General features: G+C 40.9%; 1 protein-coding gene across 4 annotated transcripts in view; it reads right to left on the bottom strand.

The window, feature by feature from the left end:
• Positions 1-1,536: 1,536 nt before the first annotated feature.
• TDRD1 (tudor domain containing 1) overlaps positions 1,537-24,278 on the bottom strand; it is a 43,929-nt gene continuing 21,187 nt past the window's right edge. For all 4 annotated transcript variants that reach the window (XM_014525832.2, XM_025192141.1, XM_025192138.1 and 1 more), the window contains exons 13-25: positions 22,113-22,220; positions 18,655-18,825; positions 15,886-16,134; positions 14,966-15,085; positions 13,365-13,475; positions 12,505-12,675; positions 11,298-11,552; positions 9,495-9,614; positions 8,345-8,458; positions 7,735-7,902; positions 6,630-6,857; positions 6,182-6,228; positions 1,537-4,486 (exon numbers count right to left, since the gene is read on the bottom strand). In XM_014525832.2, coding sequence (XP_014381318.1) covers positions 4,379-4,486; positions 6,182-6,228; positions 6,630-6,857; positions 7,735-7,902; positions 8,345-8,458; positions 9,495-9,614; positions 11,298-11,552; positions 12,505-12,675; positions 13,365-13,475; positions 14,966-15,085; positions 15,886-16,134; positions 18,655-18,825; positions 22,113-22,220 — 1,970 coding nt within the window. In that variant the 3' untranslated portion in view covers positions 1,537-4,378. The remainder of the gene's footprint in view (positions 4,487-6,181; positions 6,229-6,629; positions 6,858-7,734; positions 7,903-8,344; positions 8,459-9,494; positions 9,615-11,297; positions 11,553-12,504; positions 12,676-13,364; positions 13,476-14,965; positions 15,086-15,885; positions 16,135-18,654; positions 18,826-22,112; positions 22,221-24,278) is intronic.

Here is a 24,278-nt window from a genome sequence, read left to right as displayed (position 1 = left end):
TGGACCCAGAGCTTCATTGGTCATGCTTTTCTAACCATGTATTTATAGAATCCTCTCTTGTAACTTCTGTCAGCAGGTATACTTCATTTTTTACTTGTGTTTGCCTTCCTAGTTTTGTCCCTGCAAGTTCTTGCTACTCCTTTGTATGCTTCATTAAGTGACTTGCCCATCTTCCCCATGCCTGTATATTTTCCTTTTGAGGCATCCAAAACCTTTAGGTAGCCACATTGGTCTCCTGCTGTTCTTTTAGCTTCCATTGTGTCAAACTGTTTCTCACTGAATTTTTAATACCAAGCCCTTTAGAAGATACTAGCTCCTCTATCCTTCAGTCTATCCTTTTATGGGATCTTGCCTATTATTTCTGAGTTAGTTGAAATATGCCCTTTTGAAATCCAGTCCTAGTTCTGCTGACCTCATGCTTTCCTTGCCTTAGCACCATGAATTCTACCCCATCTTATCATGATCACTTTCTCCCAGATTTACCAACACTTTTACACCTTCAGGATCTGAGATAGACAACTTCCTAATTAATTGTATCCTCAACTTTCTGGAGGAGGAAGTTGTCCTCCACACAAGTTGGAAATTTAATCAACATTTTATGTTTGGCTACATTATTCTTCCAGCAGGTATCAGGAAAAGTTAAAATCCACAATCAGTGGTATGACTGCATAGTATTTGGACAATTTTGTCATCCCCTTGCAGAGTGCCTCATCTTCCTGGTTTGGCTGTCAGTAACAATCCCCACATAAAGTGGGGTAGGTACAGTGGGGATATTATCTTAAATCCAAATGGACTCAGATCTACTTTCTTCCTTCTGGAACAGAGAACACAGATGAATATATTTTTTGACATGACACATTACCACCTCCTATTTCTACCCCAACCCTATCCTTCTGAAACAGAGTATACCCCATCAGTGTTGATGCTCCAGGTCACAACAGTTGTCCCATTAAGCCTCTGTAATAATACCAATTAAGCCAGGGCTCTATATGGTTAGGCCTGCCAGCTCCTCTCCCTGGTATGGTTTTCCATACTCCTTGCATTTCTACATGTACATCTGAAGCATGTTGCATTTTGACTGCTCATTTCTCTCTTGTCTCCCTTTTTCTTGTCCTGCAACTCTGTAGGCCATCCCATGAATGAGCTACTTCTTCCAGTATTCTTCCTTCTGGATTGTCAACCTCATTACATAACTCTCCCACTGGATAAGGATTATATCAGACTATGCATTAGAGAGGTTTTAAGAATAGTGAGATAAGGGGGGGAAAAAAAAAAAAACTATGGAAGAAAATGATTATTCCTAGAAGTTACTGATGGCATTTCCAGTATTATGGCATGAAGCATCTGGGGGAGCATCTGTGCAGTGCACCGTGTGTGGCCTGTACAGTATGTTGCCCCCAGAAACTCAGAAGTTGGATAGCCCCGCATTAAAAGACAACATTTACATTTTAATTAGATGAATGCCAAAATATGCAGCGTGAAAGGGGACCAAGTTTTTTTTTAAGTGATACAAATTGAAAGAATCTTAAACGGAAAGATTATTTTATTAGTCATGATAACAAGATACAAGATAACAAGTCTCAAGAGGTCTTCAAAAACTCAACAAACCCCCCCACCATTTCTAAGTTACTGTAAGGTTTAAATAAGGTTACAAACATTTGAAATGCAAAGTTTGTATAATGCCTGCATACTATTACTTTATGAGCTGAATTATCTGCATTCAGAGCTTAATAAATATAAACAAGGTGATGAACAAGCTGTGGTTACTTGCAGAAGCTAGAGGCAAAACTTAGCTTATTACCATCTCCTTTGGCAATATTTCAAAGTTTACTGTGATGTTTTCACAAATATTTATACAACAGAAAAAAACCTCACTAACTGTTCACTAGGGCAATTGTAAACTCAGTAGAATTCTTGTTATTCAAAACAGGACATCTCCTAAATATTTCAAAACTAATGTAGTCACTCTGAGAACTGCTTCCTTTGCACTAGATAAAATAAAGTGGAAACCAAATCATACCCTTATATCAAGACAAAGCTGTGGAGAAACCCACGCTGATCAAGTATCAAGATATAAACTAATAGATAATTCAGACCATTTCACAAACAAACTCTAGAGACAGAAAGCAAGGATTATGCATTTTCAAGCAGCAGAAGGACTGGTGGTCCAAGCACAGCCAAGTGTCATGAGACCTGGGTTCTGCCCCTAATTCTGCCACAGACTGCCTGTGTAACCTTGGAGAAGTCACCTCTATGACTCAGTTTCCTATCTGTAAAATGGAGATAATCCTGACCTTCCACTTCCAAAGAGTGATAAATCATCTTTATATTACAAAGTGCTGTACCAGTGCGAAGTATTACTGGTTCTCTCGCATCTAAGAAGCTAAAATCTTTAGATTTAACTCCTTAAGAAGATATCTAGATTAGAGATTCTCCTCTACTTCCACCAAGGTCTACAGATAAGATTAGCCCTCAGATACATGTTCACAGCTCTTACTGAAGTCAGCAAGAGCTAGTACAGAAAGGCTTATGGCCCAGCAATGTTGCTCCCTTGTTTCTTATGCTGAAATCAGGAACTACTGCAGCAAAAATATGGGAAACAATTCCCTTCTTCACTAAGAAAACCTTCTAGTTTATCTCCAAACATTTACTGGGACAGCTTTCTTGAAAAGTGGAACTTTATGGTGACAATTAACAGATCTACCATACCAGCTTTGGTTTAAATAACTTGATTTTTGTGATTTTTTTCTATTTTCTTAAACGTAAAGAGTTAGATGTGCAACACAGTAATCTTCTGACTTCCAAAGAAAGTTTTACACATTAATTTTTTAATCACAGATTCTGGTACTAAGTAAACAGAAGCCAATTTTTATAAGAAAAAGTGAACTTTAAGTAGCAATAGGTAACATACAGAAGTTTCCTATTTCTGTTACTGCACAAGTTAACGTCGCTAAAACATGGACCACTAAATAGGCTGGACCATGCAAGTAGGCCAAAAGTGTAGGCAGGGATAGTGTGTGGTATATTTTCTCCACAACTCGAACCAACAAAGAATGCTATACAAATAATACAGAAGGCTGGCTTAATCTGGATATAACAAGTATTTGAATGGTATTCGAGTCATTTCATACTTTCTGAACAGTAACGGATATACACTGAGAATTGCTGTTAGTGAAAGTATGAAACTAAAACAACAGGACTATACTAACTGGTCTTGGGAGTAGTATGAACTTGCGAGTAGTTCTCTTCTTATTGGTCGTACTAAACTGTTCAAAATAAATAGTACAAACATGATTGATTAAGGCAACAAGCTTTACTCATAATTTCTAAAGGAGTGAAACAAACTGGTGGCACTTTGATGCAAACAAAGCATTGTAATGCAGTTTGTCTTACCTCCTACAGATTGGTTGCAATGCTTGTGAGAAGTCTTGTGCAGTATTGTCAAAAGTTTACATCTCTAAAAGTAGCTGTACAGGAGCAAAGGCAATACAAAGTTTTCCAAATACTGAAGCAAGCTCTAAAGTTGAGATGGAAATTCAATCTCTGTTGACTGACCCCTTGATTTACATGCAAAGACAGTCAATAATGGTACCAAATTTTGAAAAGTAGGTGTCCTTTCTAATAAAGATAGTAAATACTATGCACTGGTACAATATCCAAGTATGATCAAGGACTTCATGTATCTTTATTTTATAGACTGGGAAATAGATGAGGAATGTAGCAACTTATCTAGATTCAGGATCAGGAGTGAAGTCCAGCTCAGAACCCATGAATCTGGACTCTCAATTTCTGCTTTTAAGCACTAAACCACTAGCTGAAAAACTGGGTTGAATTTAATGATCACAAATGCTCATTCATATCTCACAGAAGCCTTAGAGGGTTGTAGTCATTCACATTATAAACACACTGGTGGCAAATGAAAGAGGAAAAATAAGGCTGGAAATAAATTTCACCCCAGTTAGAACTAAAATATTCAATAAACTAAAAGGGAAAAATTGGTACCTGTACAGTTTTTCTTCATGATAGTCAACTGACATAAGATTTCTTTTCACACTCAAATATTAAATACCTGCTATACATAAAAAGTAAAAATAAATTTGCATTTCAGAATGCATGTGCTGTAAGTTGTTAAAGAAACAGCTGCCGAAAAAAATTACTACAGTTCAAAGGAATCACAGCACTGAAACTTCATGCTGCAACTTGGCTCCGGTGTACACGTTCACAGTAATATTCCATGTGTTTGAGTATATTTAGACAACACTTAACAGGAAATTCAACACCTGAATACAAGTACTGTTCTAGGAATGAGAACAGCAAGAAGCATCAAATTTATCAATATGGCCAACATAATGCATCTATATAAGCATATCAGCATTCATCAAGTCAGGCAGACTTTGCGTTCTAACATTTTTCCCATTTCACTAAGGCCGTCTTGATCCACACATTTATTTAAAAGGAAGAGGAGTATCTGCTCATGTTTTTCAATCTGTGGAGGGAAGAGAAAGAATTAGTAATTAGGTTTCCGTATAAAAAGTGTTGTTTTTTTAAACTTGCACTTAATATAACTCCAAATACTACAGAAGCATCCAAGTTCCTATGCCAATTTAGAAGATTTACAAATCACCTCTCCTTATTTGTCAGTGGTTTTCTTCTGTTGCATGAAACAGAAGTGCATTGAGTTCGACTAATCCTCAATTTTTAGGGGAATATACACACTCAAAAATGATTAAACAAGATGCTGAAATGAGCGCTGATGTCAGGAGGTCAACAGGCCAGACCAGTGGGCAATAAGTAGCCCCATCAATAAATGTCATCTCCCCCAACGCAGGCCTGGGCCAAGACTACCTAACTCCAAGTAACTTCCGGAAGCCCTCTGTTCCTCCTCCACCACACCCCTTTCTATCTTGGTGGATTCAGACTTCTACACTCATCCAATCCTACTACCACGGCGGTTCCCAAACTTTTTTTTGCTGTGACCCCAAATTGGTTATCAACAGTACCTCTCGACACGGAGCCACGGGAGCTGCTGAAAACTAAGTGTGGCAGACTGGGGTAGCCATCATTGCCTCCTTTGTGCACAGCAGCCCTGCCCCGCCCGCCACTCCCGGGCCACATGCAAGTGTGTGTGGGCCTGTTGTGACCCTACTGAGGACCGCCCCCCCCCCGATTTGGGTCATGCCCCAAGGCTGGGAACCAATGTACTACTATCACATTGGAACTGAAGAAGTTCAGTTAAGAGACTACATAGAAAGATTTCTCACTGCTACTGATCTAAATGCTATTGGGAGAAAAGGACTGTAGTGGAAGACAGACAAGCAAGTTCAATAACAAAAGAGCTTTCCCATGCATCAGCTTTTAAATTCCTAGCATCTGTACTCTTAGAGAGTTTCCCTAGCTTCTACAACTGCTTTTTAGAGAATGAGGGAGTCAGTCTCTCAAGTTACCAAAGCAGTTAAGAATTTCTGAACACCAATGCAGCTGGCCCTGCCTCCTGCAGAAAGTTCGAAATTCCTTGCAAATACGAATGTTCTCCTATAACTGGAAAGCAGTATATGAAGACACTGTTGCATTAATGTCATACTCTTTATTAAATACCAAACTTGTTCTTGTTAACCAACAACAATGATCTTTGCTTTTCTGGGCAAATCTGGGCATCTGTCCAAGCACTTTTGAAATCAATCTTTTTTGCAATTTAAATTTGAGCTCTTATTTTTATTATTATTTGCAAGGCTGTCAAGAATTGGAGCTGAAGTTGAATAAAAACTGTTCAGAGTCATGGTTCTATAGCTTGCATGTGTAAAAAAGCCCCAAATAAGCAGAAAAATTTTGGCCATTTATCTAAAGTATATACCCAAATGTAATGTCTCATTTGTCATCTACCAGTTTACAGTTTTAACGGCATCTGTTATATACTTGGACCTGACCAAGAACACTCCCCCTGCTCCCTACCCTATTATGGCATTTTGATTTATTCCACCACTTTAAAAAGGTAATATTGGAAGCTTTAGAAGTTTTTTGGACAATGCACTTTTCTTCAATTTTGTAACTGGCTATGAAATTTAAGTAGTCTTTTCCTGAGCTATTTTTAAAAAAAAACAACAAGTTTAGGAGAGGAGGTTAGGTGGGAGCTAATTTTTTCACAAGATTAGGTGGGAGCTTCACATAAAATCTGAAACCTTACTTGCTTTCTTAATTCTGTGCAGCAGCATTTAGTCTCACTGGCATGCTCTATATGAAAAAAAATGAAATAAACAGATCAGTTAAGTGTGATTATTAACCGTTGTTAATTAGCTAAACAGTCTATAAGCCAGTGTTTCCCCCACTGAGGCACGATCCCTTGGGAGATGAAGCAGGGGAGGTGGGTCACAACTCTCCAGACATGTAAAGATCATGTAAATGCTACACATGCACCTAACAACTGAACAAAAATTTACCTTCTGATGTAGGGGAGCACAAGAGTGGCCAACTTTACTGTCAGACGGCATAAACTCAAATAGTTTGAAAAATGCTGCCAGTCTAAACCTAACGGGATTTCATAAGGATAACGGTACATGTACAGATATCACTTTTTTTGAACACCAGAATTTAGAAGCAGAGTATCTTTTTGTGGGAAAAAAAAAATATATTACCTTGGGGTAGAATACTGGGATTTCCAGTAGCAGAAGGTTTGGCCAAACTTCCCATTACTAATCCGTCAGCTACGTTTAGATTACCATTTTCAAAGCTTTTCACCACAGATACCACATGAATATTCTCTGTGATTCCTTTCACCATAATTGTGACACTCTTCCCTGATGCAAGTCTTTTCGGCAAATCTGTCACTAATGCAGACCAGTCCCCATCAAATTGCACAATCCCTGGAAAATAAAAGTCAACCAAGTTCTAGCTTTGATTGTAAACGGCTGCAAAATTTCTTTTCCACCATCATTTGAATTTTAACTATACACAAGTAAAAACTTTTAGAAAGTACTCTGCAAAGTTAAAGTTAATACCCATATTCCAATTTTCTATTAAATTAGGAGTAATTTCCTTTTCCCATATGTTTTTTCTCCTGCAGAACAAGTTAGTTCAGAAAAATATTCTAGCAGTCATTTTAAAATCACCTTTACAAGTGCTAAAAAAATTGAGACTTCATCTATAATCGGGGGTTCTCAAACAGGGTTCTGCAGCACCACGGGATGCCATGAGGCCCCCTCACAGGTGCTGTACCACCAGGCAGGTAAAACTGCCCTATGCGCTCCCCCTTCACTAGGGGTCTCTAATCAGCCTAAAGCAGGCAGCAAAGCTGCCTCATTCTGTTCAGTATTTCCTTGTCTGGCACACTTCATGAGCCTCCTGAAAATAGGCATGGGTAGAATTGTACTGTCTACTTCCGTTTCTGGAAGGAGTGTAGGGGATGCCAGATCAGATGCACAGGAGGCAGCTCCTGTCTTCTTCAGGCAGATTAAAAGAGCCCTAATGCAGGAGATGCTCATGCCCAAGACAGCCCTTCCTGGGCTGTTTGTGCAGCAGGCATGAGGCAGTTTCACTTGGAAGCAGCATAATCTGGCTGAGAAGCACTGAAGTAAACCAAGACAGCACCAACAGTGGTTCTCGGCCAGGGGTGCAGTCACATTCAATAAAGTGAAGGTGAGATGCACTGATGCAGATTATCAATACAGAAGAATTAACTATAAATTATATCAAAACTAAATAACCACAGTTAAGTAATTAAGTATGTGGTTGTACTTTTACCTGCAAGAGAACACTTAATTATCTGAAAGGGCAGCTTTAAGTGGCACGCAGTAATAGGCATCACTTTAGAAAATCGTAGAGTTTCTGTGTTTCCATAATCTCCATACACTACCTTCACATCGGAAGGAGAAACTTGCAAGGCAACAGCTCTGTACCAATGACCATCACCTGAAAAAAAATGGGACAAAATGCGTGAACCTCTTTATACTAGGATCACCATTTAGTGGATCAGAGAAGCCAACCTGTGGCATGGATGCAAACATAAAACCTGTGGGCCAGATTCAGCCCGTGGAACCATTCCATCCACCTTGTTGGTAGTTTAAGGGGCTACCCGAAGTTGGTGGCACGGCCTCCTGCAGAGTTCAGGATCCCTGGACCCCAGTGAATATTGCCATTGATGGTAGGCCCCCAGCCCTGCACTGCCACCCACACCCTAACCCACTGCTGGCCCTGTGTATCCAGTTTAGGAAGAGCTGCCATAGTCTGGATCCAGCTCAGGGTGAGTTTGACATTCTTGTTTTAAAAAGATGATCATCTCTTTATAAAATGCTAATATTTATTTGCAGTGGCAAAATCAATTTGGATCACATTTTCTGTTAAAAACTCTCACCTGAAAACTTGGCACAACAGGCTTCACCAACTTTTGGTTTGAACGACTGACTGCTACAAGAGCTGCAATATTCTGCCAGTTCAATCATCAATGTGCAGAGCTTGTCTTGATCCACTAAAATTAAAGTAAACTGAATCTGTTTAGTACTGTCAGGTTTCAACAATAGCTAGGGATGCACCCAATATATCAGTTGGCTATTGGATCAACACTGATAAAAGGAGATGACATTATTGGTTATCAGCTTTTTTTGGTCTTTGTAGCCGACAAACACGTCTGCATGTCTGGAGCACTCTGGCAAGTGTAGCCCTGCCCCACTGCCAGCCCAAGCTTGCAGCAGACTACATGCCCTGGCACGCAGGTGGGAGGGGGTGCTGGGAAGTAGTCACAGGGCACTGCGCTCAGCAAAGGGACCATTACTGGCTCCTGCTGCCATGGCAATGCCGTGTGCACAGCAAGAACCTAAGCACCAGGGCTGCCACAGAAACACCGGGCTGCACACGGGTGGGGTACGGCACTGCACAAGGGATGCTTGGCTTTGCTAGGCACCAAGCTCCTTTGCAAACGTGTCTTCTCCCCAATGGCCGTGGGAGCTCAGCTGCATGGGGCCTCCCAGCACTGATGCAGTAGCATGCTCTGGGGCTCCAAATGTGCCTGGCACCACTGTCCAAGTGAGGGTCTGCCCCGCTGGGATGGCAGCACAGCTGCACAGGCAAGGGGGCAACATGCACAGGAATAAGGCAATCGCCACCTTCTTCATTGAGGGGCGGTACATGCAGGAGGTGCATGCATGTGCATTATAAATACAAAACAAACAAAAAAAGGTTTAATGTCCATAGTTTAAAATGCCTTGCACTATTACTAAATATCAGTTATTGGATCAGCATTGACTGATATAGTTGGTTAATCATCAGCATCATCACTGGCCAAGAAAATCTTTATTGGTGCACCTCTAATATCAAAAATATATTTAATAGCACAGGAATACAATTATGTATAGTAATTTTCCTGCAATCTGAGAGGTGTTTCGGTTGGGTGTTGATATCAGCAATCTATTTTGAACTGTTAAATATCTTGTATACATGTCTTGCAAGCATCGCTGTCACTGGGGTGAAATACATTCTTCATTAACAATACAATACCCACTTCTTACCTTTAGTTTCAGACGGCACTGCATAAAACAAATCTGGATTTATCACCTCCACTATGCGAACTGATATAGCTTTATTAATGGGCAATTTTATTGTTTTCCACTGTTCAGATGAGGAAGTTTCTAATGGAATTAGACAGACTAGTAAGATATAGTATACTGCACCTATGCAAATATATTGATCTTGCACATCTAATTGTGGATACTATTCAAGTTAATAAATCTAAAAGGCTGCAGTCACTGAAGTGCTTCTGCAGCAAAAACAACTGAATGTGGACATATGTAACACCCAAAATATTCTCAATACCCTTTAAACCCCAAGAGTCTAGACATACAGGCCACTTTAGATGGGTTTAAACTTCCTCGAACATTTTGAAAGCATACCAGGTACTATGAACTGGTTTAATGTTGCGTGTAGACACAGGGCATTCCATGCCTAGTATCTGGTCATTCCTGCAGGCATCTCAAACTGCGCTGCTCCTCAACCTCCCCCCGCCCCCATGCAGGGCAATAGGGCTGCTCTGGGTTGAAACCAGGGACTTTACTGCCCAAAGATCAAATTGCCTACAGAGACCAGCCTGCAGGGGTGGGGAAGCAGAAAGCTTCTATGTCACTTTCATTTCCCTGCTAGACCCCAAACAGAGATATGAGACTTGTATGTGGCAGGGTAGTAGCCAGGTTCTTGGGGGTGGGTTGTGCCTTTAAACAGTAAAAACCTGTCAGCTGTTGTGGGGGCACATTCTAGAGCACCCAGCCCCCTGGTAACCAGGAGCTGGGGGTCACAAATCCCCTGCCAGGACCTGGAAACCAGCTCCACTCCAACCCTCCACCCAATCCAGATAGTCTTTCTCCTCTCCCTGTAGGGGAATCCTGGAGGAAAAATAACTCTGGGAACCAACTCCTGGAAGGCATGATGGTCTAGGTACTCTACCAATCCCTTGCAGCATTTTGGCAACAAGGCAATCCTTAGAAGAGGGGTGGGCAAAATACAGCCTGTGGGACGGATACAGCCCACTAGAGGCCATTCTACCTGGCCCGCAGGGCCCCCCCCCAAAAAATGTAGAAAATAAATATTTATCTGCCCCTGGCTGCCCGTCATGCAGCCCTCAATGCTTTGCCAAAACTCAGTAAGCAGCCCTCCGCCCAAAATAACTGGCCGCCCCTGCCCCTGAGGGATCCACTCAGAACCCTTAGCACTGTATGTGTGGACACTTCTGTGCAGGAAGATCTATGAACTGGCTCCAAAAATGGGACATTCTTAGAAAGGTTCAAGTGTTATACATCTGTCCACACCCTAATACGCAAGCTATTGTGAACTTGCTTCATTTTCTGTTCATCAGCAGATTTCTGATTTGCCCAAAATATGCCTACATTTTTAAGGAAAATATACCAGATATTATTACTAAGTATGTATAATAGAAAACTTAGATAAATACTTAGCCCCGTTAGTGTGAAGTCAGGCAGAAAGCTAGGTAAAATGTTTAATTTATAGACCAACTAAATCAGAGACATAGTATAAGCTTTTGTAAGCCTGAGCTCTTATCATCAGATGCTGTAAAAGGCTTAGAAAATTTAGACATTCTTCAAGTTTGCTATATCTGTTACAGAATATCTTAGTAGCGGTGGTCCAAAACCTATCTTTCTGGGGGTCTATAATGCCATCTGCACGGTGTCTGGTGTCCAATGGCAAAATCCCTAGCATTTTTAAAACAAGGCATGTCTATTTCACTATTTACTAGTATCTAAGATGCATTAAACTGAAGACAACTCTTCTAGTCAGCCCACAAAAATAACAGATTTAGTCACCTTGCCACTCTTTTTTGTCAGCAGATTTGGTCACTAGCACCTCTTTATTTGTTTGAACTTCCTTTAAGGTCAGTTGTTCACAAATTAACATTTCACTGATCATTCTTGGACAACCTGTGGAATTGTCAATGAGCTCTAGTCCGGCACCATTTTTGGTCAAGGAAATTATACTGGCTTGAAGTTTTATCCCTGCTGTGTACATCTGAAATTGTGCTATAGTTTCTGGGAGCCACTGTTTGTTAACAGGCTTTACACCTAAAGAGAGAAGAAGATTTTAAAAAGAAACACATGCACAAACAACTTTGGCTCCATGTCTTTTGTTTCTAGAATTAATTATCTCCAAATTAAGAAATATGATGTGGCTGGGAAAAACCAAACAAAACAAAAGAACCACATTTGCTATCCTAGGAACATGTAGCTTGTATATTTATGAAAAACAAGCAGCCCATCTCCCAACCAAATTGACACCCCACCTCAGCCCAATCTATAAGAGAATGGTAATTCTTAATGCTGCATGTAGTGTTCGTAAATCAAAATAATATCCTGAGTTATAAATCATTATAGAAAGACCAAAGTATTTAACAGGGTGAATGTAGACACTCTTTTCCTCACCGAGTATATGTAGCTGGAGTTGTGATTTAGGAATTTACCTTGAACATCTCTTTTTTTGTAGAACAAGAAGATTTGGAGAAAAAATATTTCTCGAAGTAGCCATTTCAATTTTGGGGGGTGGGACCTGAAGCATTTTCTATTTTAAGCCAGTCCTACTGTAGATGTCAGGGGATTTCCAAGTGAGGCAAAACCATGGCCTCACTACACTGACCTGCATCCTAAAAGTGGTTTCTCTCGGCACTGCCTCTTCCTTCACATATAAAGCCTTGAGTAGCAATAAGAATTTATACTTATGTAGCATGAAGGGAACAGAAGATATCAGTAGATCTGTAACTGGAAGTTTAAATGTAATGCAATTGCCATTCAGTTCAAGAAAGGGAATGACTTAGAGAGAAAAGTATGGTTGAAACAGCCAAGAAGAAAAATTGCAAACAGTTACAATTTCTTGTATTATAGGTTTTTGTTTTTACATTTAGTAAAATGTGATATGTTTAAAGGCCTACCCTGCTAGCAATTTTGTACAATTTCTAAAAAACCAAGAATGTCTGCACCTGTTAAGTGTTCTCTTATTAACATTCATTGTAGGATGACCTACCTGATAGCCAACACTTAATTCCTTGAAATGGAAGTTTCAGGAACTCAAATGAAATCTGCCGGAGCTTATCTGGAGTTACTTCCTCAACGTTTCCATAGTCTACAAACTGTACTTTAACAGCTCCATCTGAAGAAATGTCTTTTACCAAAGCACGGTACCATTTACCATCACCTAGGATTTTAAAAATTTTCAACGTCAACCTAAATTAAGTTCCCATTTATGATTTATTTTTATTGAAAATTCTGATTCTGTTAGCTTGCGTGAGATGTGCGGTCATTTGCAAACAAAGTGAGCAAGAGAAGAGAAAGTGTTTGTCATCTGCAATTTTGTAGAATTTTAACAGTGAATCTTCTACACTGTTGCAAGTAAGCCCACAAAAGTGGATGGCAATAAAGAATCAACTCTTGTTTCTTTCCAAATACAGATACCATTTTCAGCCACAAACTACATTAAAGAGTACAAGTAAACTATTAACACTGTACACAAACTAGCGGAAAATCCAATATTTACTTTCTGGAAATAGTAACTTTCCTTCAGATAATAATTACACTTTCTTTTCTGTACTTTTTTTAACAACAAGTAACTGAGCAACTGTCATGACAGCCGCTGGTAAATATATTAAACTGTACAGGGGAGTCTAAAGGTTCATAGCTGATCCAAAAATCACTTGTGCCATTTACATACTTGGTTTACCACAGCCAACTGCAGATTTAATTTCCTTGCTTGTTGCTAAATTAAACATACCGTGAGAATGTAGATTTAGAAAGCTGCATGTTAAACAGGATTTTTAACAATCAGTGATGGAGATGCACTTCCCCTAAATAGAGAGCAAAAGAATAGCAGCAAACAAAATCTCTTACCAGAGAAAAAAGCACAGCAAGGTTCTCCCCTTACAGGTTTGAAACTAGTAGCTGAAGCCTGCTGGCAGTATTCTGCCAAGGATTTGTTGAGTACATTTAGAGCATTCAAGTCTAAGTAGAACGTAAAAAGAAATATGAACACAAAACTAAAGCAAGAAGTTTATTCACAACATCAATATTATCAATTAATAAAATACATTTAGAAATATATTTTAAGCCCTTCAAATGACCCCATATTCAAATAAAACTTTGGTTTTATTTTCAAATAAGTTATATGCACATTTCTAAAATTTCTATTTAAACAGCTGCATTTTACTATAAGATGAATCTCATGCCTCAATTGTATTGCACACACTGTGTATGCACAAGACTAACGGCAATGTTATCCACAATAATCCTGAGAGGCATAATTATAACAGGATAACTTTAAACGCATAAACAGAACCACCACCTCAAAGACTGAAATCTCAGATTAGCCATCAGTGATGAGCATCTGTGGTTTTAACAAGAAAATAAGATCAACAATGCCCATTTCTCAATTTTTCTATTGCACTTAATTCACTTAACAATGACATAATGCATGACATGTTAGTGGACTAACTCACTCTTATCTCCCTAATGATTCCTTCCACAAAACAGCAAGACTCAGATTTACTACTTAATGATTTACCTCCCAAGTCAGTCACATGGACTGTTGAGACGCTAACAATACTGCACTGAAAATAGTGTCTACATTGGGTATAATTTCAACATGCAAAATAAAATAGGAATGGGTTTAGTAGAATGAACAACTGATAAATGTCTGCTTATCTGTCCAGGATAAAGGAAGGGATGTTGTATGGCAAAGAAAACTGCACAGCAGGAAAATTTATTTTGGTGCATTTTACTCCACAATCTAGGCTAAATTTTCAAGACCAAAGGAGACCACTGTGATCATCTAATCCAATCTGCATGATGCAGGCAGTAGTTTCACTCTGTTACTTCTGCATAAAGCCCACACAACCTATAAGTCATAAGATCTTTCAGAAAGAAATCCTGAAATAAAAAATCCTGAATTTTCAGGTCTGAAACTGTATAGCATCCACTGTCAGCCACTGAACTTCACTGCGCACTTCACTCTGCGAAATTAAAAACCTCTGCTAATCAAGTCTTTCATGTGCAAGTTCATGTCACCTCTGAACCCAGACAAAGTAAGCCAGAGTCTCATAAAGCCATGTTTTCCAAACTCCTGAATTCCTCTCGTACCTCAAACTTTTTCTGGATTCTCAGTCTTCTTTTAGGAGTATTGACATTAAAACTGGACTCAGCATTCCAGTAATGCTGTATGCAGAAAATGTCTAGTCTACACTTGCATAATTCCCTACCCTGCTTATATTAAATATTGCAACAGCCCCCTGAGCTAAAGAACTGCATCAGATGAGAAAATTTTCTAATTCCTTTCTGAAGATCCTGCATTCATTAACATGGTTTCCCACCCATTTGGCCTACCTTCTTTATTCTTGCACGTGAAACAATGGCACATTAGAACTACATTAACAAAAGCAAGGGTAAAAGAGGCAGTAGTAGTAGTATGCAAAAGATTAAATGCTGATACAACTTACCATCATTTAACATGTGACAATAGAACTCTCCAGGACTGTACAACATGCACACTATGACATTTATCGTCTGTTTAAGAGCCAGCTTAACCCACGTCCAACTACCTTTCCTTACTGTGTCTCCTAGGCAAAGAGAAAAGTGAATAGAAAAATGACAAAGTAATTAGACATATTAAGTTTATTGGAAAGGAAAAGAAAGTTCATTTTAAACGTCCACTGCTGGTACCTTCTCGCCCATCCTCATAGCAAGTCACCTATCAAAAACTGTTGACTGCTAGCCAGCTTATAGTCAGTCAAATGAGTGACCTAAAAGCTTCTTTTATGTGATCACTGCTGCTAGATTGAGCTGTGGCAGGACTGCAGGTGCAAAAGACCACAGGCAGCTACCCAATGACAACAAGCAGGGAAATTTGTAAGGATATTTCTCTTTTAGACTAGTCTTTTCAGAGTCCCTTCTCCTACTGAGGGAGCACTACAAGTGATGCAAGAAAGATGACAACTGGGCACAAGTTGTCCAAAGCACGTGTTCCACAAGCAGGTACCTGATGAAACAACTTGGATAATGTATATTGCCTGGAAAAGGAGAACTAAGGATTCAAGATGCATCCAAGGAGGTTGGTGGAGTTTGGGGAGTTTGAAGATGCTTGCCAAAGGTGGAGAAAGAGAGGGGAGGGCAACAGTCTCTCACTGAGTAGACCACTACATTGGAAAGCAGACAAATGCAGGAACATAGCCATGAAGACAAAGGAAAGGAAGATACCAGTTAGTATAGGATACAGTGTTTAAGAGATTTGCTGCACTAGAAAATAAAGAAGAAACACAAGATGAAAGAGGAAAGAAAAGAGGAAGAAGCAGAAACATGCTAACATAAGAAGAGATCAAACCCCAATGAAGACATACTCCTTTATGTTTTTTAAACTTACCGCTTCCCTCCTTCCCAATGTTACTGGTTTCATGTGCTGTCATGAGAGCCTTGGATTCTTTCATTGCATAGCCTGCTTCTATAAGATGTTTAGATACATTTATTGGAGTGAAAGATTCATCTGTAAACTCAACCACAGAGCTATAATCTGTTTTACCCATTACTCTTACTGTAGTCACTTTATTGTGCACTAGTTGTTTCATGAGAGAAATAGCTTCTGAGGGCCAGGTTCCTAATTGAGGTTTCACACCTAAAAAGTTAAGTTTAAAGGAAAAAGTAGTTAACTTCTGTTTTCAAAACTGGACTACAGATACTTAGCTTCATTTTCACAAACCTCCCATTCTTATGGAGGTCATTCTTCATAAGCTCATAAAACAATAGAATTTCTTTACTACCTTATGAAAATACATGCCATTTAAAATATGCAATGATTTAATGTCACAGGTTACAATATGCTTAAGGAGAATTATGGTAGTAATCCCAGACCTAACATCCTAACTTCATTACTAGATGTTAGGGGAACACACTATGCATATCTCAAATACAGTGAAAATAATGCTCAAGATCCTGATTTTTACTACTGTTTGGCATTGCTTTAAGGTTACTGAGTTAACTGTAATTGCAGAAAATTGCTAGTACACATGTACATTTGTGGTTTGTGCAATGCTTCCTTAGTGTTGAAAAATAGGAATCCCCTAGAAAGGCAATAAAACACTGTACAACAGCTGCAGCATCTGGATGCTTTACGAGTAGTATCATCAACAACACATCAAACTATGCCAACGTGAAATACAAGGACATCCAGTTGCTCTTCCTGCATTGTTTCATGGTTTTTTTAGATTTGGTCAGTAGTTATAAAGTTTAGTATCAACACTACTGCATATTGTTTTTCACACTGACTCCACACTCAGATATCTTAACATAATTTCTCAATCACGGCCCCGATGCATGTTACAAGTAAGAGGTGATTAGCATGGCAACTGCACCATATGTAGTAAGTGTTATAGGAGTACCTGTTTTTATGGTGCTGCGAGGTAGCAAACCAGCCAAAAAATGTTTCACAAATACATGGAACATGTTGGTGACTTGTTTGTACAGTGCCATAATTTGCACGTGTAGCATGTCCATGCAGATGCTGACAATCAGCAGATTCTTAACAGAGGTACTGGGCAGTTAGCATCCGGACCAGGACATCCATGGTCCTGATGCAACAAGTGGGTTGCCAGGGAAGCAGGTTGCCAGTTTCTAGGGTGGGGAGCCAAGGAATTTCACTCGCCTCCCTACTGGGAAGTTGTAAGACAATCCCTGTGCCTGACCACCTTTCTTGCCTTGCCATGCAGCCTCCTGTGGAAGCTGCAGGGCCAGACCTTTTAAAAATCCAAGTTGTGGGAAGTCCTGGGCCCCCCGATAACCCAGCTGGTTAATTGCCATGCCCCAAAGCTCCCAGGGAACTGCAGAACAAGGCACTTTGGATATTCTAGCCACTGGGATTCCAGCATCAGGGAGATGTCCCCCAATCCCAGGACCCCATGTGCCAGAATCTGTAAAGTGTGCAGCCTAGCTGCACACTTAGTTTTAAAATGTCCTGGCACATCAGGACCTCAGGGTCAGGAAGCCTCTCTCTGATCCCAGGGCCCCAATACAGTGGGATCTTTAAAAACTAGGTGTGCAACCCAGCTGCATATTTAAACATCTACTGGGCCCCAGGACCAAGAAGAGGCTCCCCGATCCCAGGATCCTGAGTTTGCAATCATCATGTGGAGGGAATCAATAACAGCTTCATCCAGTGCTTGCAAACCCATGTCCCACACTCCCTGCTGGCGGTAGCATGATTGGGATCTCGTTTCCAATTTCATTCTTGCCTCCAACCATATACACATGGCATGGCAGGAGGCAAGTGTTAGAATCTGGGATCAGATCCCTTCACACCATTAATTAAACATCTGCAAACTCCATTAAATCAAGAAACTGTTTTGCAACATTGACTGAGGCAAAGAAATTCAAATGAATCTCTCTTGCAATACCAAAAAAAAAAAAGTCAGTTCATGCACCCAGTATAATGTTATTTGGAAGAAAGACTCCATTCAGGGCATGCCCCACATATATTGGTCCCATTCAGATGGTAAATAGGGTGTCATTCTATGGTTTCCTCTCAAAGATAACTGAAGCCCAAGAAGTATTTTAACTCTGACCTCCGAGCATGATCAATCTGAATACTTACATGTTCACAAAGCTAAAGTAATGTTCAAAAGCATCAAAAGGAACAGTTCTGAACTGGGTGTGTTTGTGTTTGACCAAAAGAGTGTTAGAGACGTCTAAAAAGTTCACAGTCAGATTCTGCTAGCATTTTCATCAGATAAGTCTGTGCAGACCAGAGCATGCCAGAAAACTGTACTTTCCACTCTGTGAGCAGCATCACAGATCAAAAGAGAGGTCTGGTACATATAGCTGTCTAACCAAGGGTACCTGTACTGCACCTGTGTAGATCTGTTAAAACTGAAAAATGTTCTAAGTGGCAGGAGGGGATGGTTTGTCATTGTTGTTGTTGATTTTACTGCTAGGGATAACTATGCACATCTGAATAGATTTTAGTCTTAAGAATTTTAGTGTTATCATTATAAAGTATGTTTCCATAGTTATTACCATTAACCTCATCCTCCCACTTGGTCAGTGGCATAATCTTATCTTCAGGTACATTCTTTAAAAGGTTTCCCCAAAATGTTGAATAATTATTTTGTATTTTGACATACAACAGCTTGCAATTTCTTACCTGCTAAAGTACACTTTATAGCTTGCATCGGCAACTCCAACAATTTTGGAACCACAGGCCGAAGTCTGGTTATCTGAAGCGTTTCAAAATTACCATAATCTATATAGCCTACCAAAGCAGTATCTTCAGAAATATATGCTATAATAGAAGCACGATACCACTGATTGTCCTCTGGAGAGAAGATGGAGACAAACATGTAGCGCAGGTAAATTTCTTCCACTAAAAGTATTTTTTGATAATACAATATAAAAATGCAACAGCAATCACAGTCTAGAGTTTATACTAGTGTTATAGGCTGAATTACAACTCACTGAAGCTGGTAAGCGAGCCCTTTATTTGGAACAAACAGAAGAATCTATTATGCTCCTTTATAAAAACAGATTGTGGAAACAATAGGAATCGCCACCTTACAAGATGCACTGCTGTCCAAAATGAAGAAAGAAAAACAAACAACCCCCCCTAAACAACTGAGCTCTGTGAATGGGGTTTCTGGATATTGCTTAGTAAATAAAAGTAATTTTCTCTTTAACAAATCAATCAAATTCTATATAAACTGAGGGGTTTGTTTGGTTTTTTTTTAAATGAACACTTGTCATTTTTAAAATTAAATTTGTCACTTTTAAGTTATGGGCAATATAGTTCAGGGCCAAATATACAATGCATTGAAACAGATTACTGAGAATGGCTGTGGAACCTTCATACAGACTAGGAAAACAGGGAGCAGCAGTTGGACTAATGGCCCCTGGAAGTCCCTTCCAGCTTTATTTTTCTATGAACCGCAATATCACAATATTCTCAAAAGTAAAAAAAGACACAAGCAATTTTTGCTGCATAACTGAATTCCCTCTCCAAGTATAAAGTAGTACTGCTACCTATAACACTAGGTTCTGTGTTCCCTTAATTGGTCTTAGAGTACAGGGCTCTCCTAAATAGTTTGACCAGAAAATGGAATAAATTTAGGCCTACTGGCTGCTTACAGGTGTTAAAAAAACAGAAACAAAGCAAAACAGTGCTTCACTATCAACTTGGCATGCTCCTGTGCCGAGCCCAGCACATGCCCAGAAGAGGCAGTGCATTAGTCTGACCCGCCTCACCCAATGTCTGTATGGATTGTGCACTTTACCGGGGGGGGAAGGTTAGTGCTTTTATCTAATAGTTGTTAAATCAACTATTAGATAGAAGCACCAAAAAGCCCTGTGTAAGTGCACGATTTATAGATGCTGCAGACCCAGATTAAACTAGCATGGTGCTTCTAGTAAGACATGGATTTTTAAGGGTTTATTTTTTTTAATATCTGTAAGCAACCATAAATAGTAGAGATGTGCGAAGCAGGCAGCATTTGATTTGGATTCGGCCGATTCGGGGAACAACGATTCAATTCGCTGATTCGGATCACAGTGCCGATTTGGATCTGGCTGAATCTGAAGATTCTATTCTGATTCAGAGAGGTTTGATGATTTGGCCACAGACACAGCTTTACAGGGGTTTTTTTTGTTTGGTTGTTTGTTTTTTTTTGTTTTGTTTTGTTTTTGTTTTTTTTTTTTTTTTTTACACATACCTTGAAGCACCAGGTGTGGCTCATGCTCCATCCGCCCCACCATCTCAGCGTTCATCTCACAGGAGTGAGATGGCCCCCCCCCGCATGCTCGGCAGCAGACCCAGAAGTGGACAGGAACTATTTCCGGTCCACTTCTGGGTCTGCCACCCAGCATGCGGGGGACCACCGCCCACCCCCCTGGCTTGGCTATCAGCCATGGGGGGGCCCTGGGTACCCCCCAGACCCAGGAGACACCGGTCACTGAGCCGGGGGGCAGGTCCCCCACATGCTCTGCAGAGGACCCAGAAGTGGACCAGACGTGCTTCTGGGACACTACATCCACCCCACCATCTCAGCATTCACGGCCACATGTGGTACCTTGAGGTAGGTAGAAAAAGCACATAAAGCTGAGTCTATGGCCAAATCGTCAAATCTCTCCAAATCGATTCAGAGGCTTCTGATTTGATTAGGAGAGATTAACAGGTCCCCCAATTCAATTTGAAGATTCAGCCACTGATTCGGGCCAAACCTCCTCTGAATCGAATCAGCGACTGAAGCTTCACACAGCCCTAATAAGCAGTACTCTTCTTCCAGCTTAAAGGCTCTCTCTAGAGGTTCACCAATATATCAGTCTATATTGGACCAGCACTGATAAAAGGAAAACTGACATTAAGTTGGCAACTGGCTATTTTTGGCTGGTGTAGCTGATAACATCACTGATAAATGCTGTGTGCATGCATGCAGCCACAACATACACAGGCCCAAGAATGCAGGTCAACAGCTTGAAAACAATGTTTGGTGGGTAGGGAGGGAGTGGGGCTGGGGCAGGCACTGCTCAGCCAGGGCAGGGTGCAAGATGCAGCTGCGGGCAGCAGAGGCGAGTCCCCACTGCTCTCTGCTTCCCCAGGGCAGTCATGGGGGCTTTACCTCCCTGGATTTGTGCGTGGGGCAAGGGCAGGCTGCTTACTGCAGGCTCAGGGCCAGGGGTTGTGCTGGCTTCTTCCCGGATGGGGGACTAGGCTGGGGCTATGCTCCAGGGGTGGCCGGTCAGCAGCACTGGGAGAGGTGGCTACAAAGTAGGCTACAGGCAGCCCAAAATTTGCTGTAGGCATCCCATAAAACCCCCCCACACCTCCCCAAACACTGCCACTGCCTGCCCTGGCCCAGCCCTGTCAGGAAGAGGCCAGAACCCACAGTGGGCAGCCTGACCTCGCCCCACACCAATCCAGGGGCACATGCCCCCCCTGGGGGTACGCACAGCAGCAGGGAGCCACCCTCCTCCCCATCCCTCCAGATGAGCTGCCTATGGCTCTGTCCTGCACCCCACCCCAACTGGGCAGTACCAGCACTCGCCCCTGCCCCACTCCCTCCCTCTCCACAAGGGACTCTATCTGCACCCTACCACAGCCTCTTCGCCCCTCCCCCAACAGACTTACTGGCTAGACGCTGCTCTTCAAGCTGCCAGACTGCATATCGGCTTTTTTCGATCGGTATTGGCCAATATGGCTGGTTAATAATCGGCCATTGGCATCAGACAGAAAAATCTTTATCAGTGCACCCCTAGCTCTCTCCTCAGCTTACAGTTTCTCTGTGGTCTTCCTAAATGTAGTTCTACCCAACAATTTGTCCAGTACTACCCATTTGCCTGGTGTGGCTACATGTTCCATCAGTGCTGGCCAAAGTGACTGCTATCACTGACAATTTTGTCCACAGTTAAATTGGACAGGAGCAAAGTGATTAGAAACCTGTAGAAGGTTACTGGGCTTCTAAGAGATTTAAAACTGAATTAGTGAAAACCTGCTTTGTCATTTAAATCGGTTTAGAAATCCTTTGAAGTTTTAGCTTATACATGTGATACAAGGCAAATTTTAAAAAGGGCTATTAACAGCTTCTGAGAAGCATTCTTTCCTTCCTCCTTTACCTGTAAACTTAGCACAACAGACATCACCAACAGCTGGACGGAAGTCTGAGGTACTAGGAATTTTGTTACAGTATTCACATAGGGTTGCCTGAAGCTCAGCGAGTTCGCCTGTTGATAGTTTTGGAAAAACATACATTAAGTCATTTATTAGACAAGCATTACAATATAAAATCCTTCATATCTATATATAAAGATAACATTATATGATCTAACTTAACCATATCATAATATTTTGCGTCAAGAATAAAGTATTTTTAGTGCTTGAAAACAGCAGAATTATTTGTAATTCTGCAGACAATTTATGGATTACTTGTAGTATAATATGATAGGATTCTTTTTTAATCCTCAGCTATAGAAAAGACATGCCAAAACTGTGATGTCTAGTAAAAGCACCTCTGAGAAATGTCTTAGAGAATCCTTTGCCAAAACTCGCAATATGTGCATTTTCAAGAGTGTAATGAGTAAATTAAAGATTTACAGAGAAATCACAGAGCCCCCTGTGACTTTAAGGAATGCAAAGCAACTTTTTGCTTCCTATGGCTGGCACAAAAGAAACTTTTCTTATCAAGTTAACCTTTGGTCCTGATAAAGAATTCTGAGGACAGCTTTCCTCTAATCTTCTTCTTTGGCAATCTCTCACAGTTAAGGATGACTGTCTTCCATGGATGTTTTACCTGTGGGTCTAACAATGGCTGATCCAGGATCAGCCAACTCCGTTTCAATTTGGACTTGTGTTTCCGTGTGGGGCAGATGGCTCTGGATTCTTGATTTGGTCCATGACACACTACTTCTGCCACTCCCGCTTTTCCATTTCCTCCTGTCATTGTAAGGTTTCAAAGTTCTGAGCTACTTGCAACAGGGTCTTCCTCCGTTTGAGGTGGTCCTGAGCAATATTCTCCCACAAGTTCATGTCCATGTTGCATTTTTTCCAAGCTGGCCTTGAAGCGCTTTTTTTGCCCTCACTCTTGAGCATATGCCTCAACTAAGCTGGGAGAATAAAACTTGCTTCGGGAGTCTGGAGTTGGACATCCAGAGGACGTGGCCAGCACAGTGAAGTTTATGTCAGATGATCATCATCTTGATGCGTGCAGTGTTTGCTTGCAAGAGGACACTAGTGTTGGTTCTCACTGGATTCAAAGGAACTTCCGCAGGTAGCACTGATGGTAGTTCAGCAGCAACTTGGACAATGTATAGGAGACACCTCATGTCTCAGCTTTGTAAGGTAAGGTGAGAATTACAACTGCTTGATAAACCATGAACTTGGTTTTGGATTTGATGTCTCAATCTTCAAACACCCATTTTCTCAGGAGTCCAAAGGCTGCACCTACACATTTGAGGTGATGCTGGATTTCTTCGAGTGTCAGCCTTCTACAAGAGATGGCTTCCAAGATATGGGAAATACCCAGTTCTTCAGAGGCTCACCATACATTTGAATTAACAGAGAGCTGGAGAGTGCTCACCAAGAACTTGTTGATAGGGGACCTTAGTTTTCTGAATGTTAAGCATCAGTCTCATTTTCTTGTATGCCTCAGTAAGGACACCAACTATTGCCTGAAGATCTGCTTCTGAGTAAGTACACACTACAGCATCAGTGTACTGGAAATCAATGATTGAGGTCAGGGTGGTCTTGGTTTTGAGTCAGTCAGCTGAGGTTAAACAGCTTGCAATCCACTTGGTAGTTTAGCTCCACTGACTGGAAGCTTGTTGGTGATCAGATGTAGCATTATAGTAAAGAATATTGAGAAGAGAGTGTTTGAGCAATGACACAGCCTTGCTTAACTCCTGTCTTAACCACAGAAGGATCCATGATAGATCCTTTTGTAAGAACCACTGCTTGCATACAGTCATGGAGCAGGCAAAGAACAGTGATGAATGTCAGTGAGCATCCTTACATCAGAAGGATCCTCTACAGTGCTTCTCGGTTGCTGGAATCAAAGGCTTTCATGAGATCAAAGAAGTACATATAAAGAGGTTTATGTTGTTCCTGGATTTTTCCTGCAGCTGGCAAGCAATGATCACATCAGTTGTGCTTCCTGATGCCCTAAGCCACACAGATTCTGGGAGGAGCTCTTCAGCAAGTGGAAGGAGACTGTTCAGGAGGGTTCTCAGAGTCATCTTTCCTGTGGCAGACAGCAAGGTAATCCCTTTTTAGTTACCAGTCAGACT

Source organism: Alligator sinensis, unplaced genomic scaffold (genome assembly GCF_000455745.1).
Source record: "Alligator sinensis unplaced genomic scaffold, ASM45574v1 scaffold1026_1, whole genome shotgun sequence".
NCBI classification, from domain to species: Eukaryota; Metazoa; Chordata; order Crocodylia; family Alligatoridae; genus Alligator; species Alligator sinensis.
This window is presented reverse-complemented; position numbering and strand designations above follow the sequence as displayed.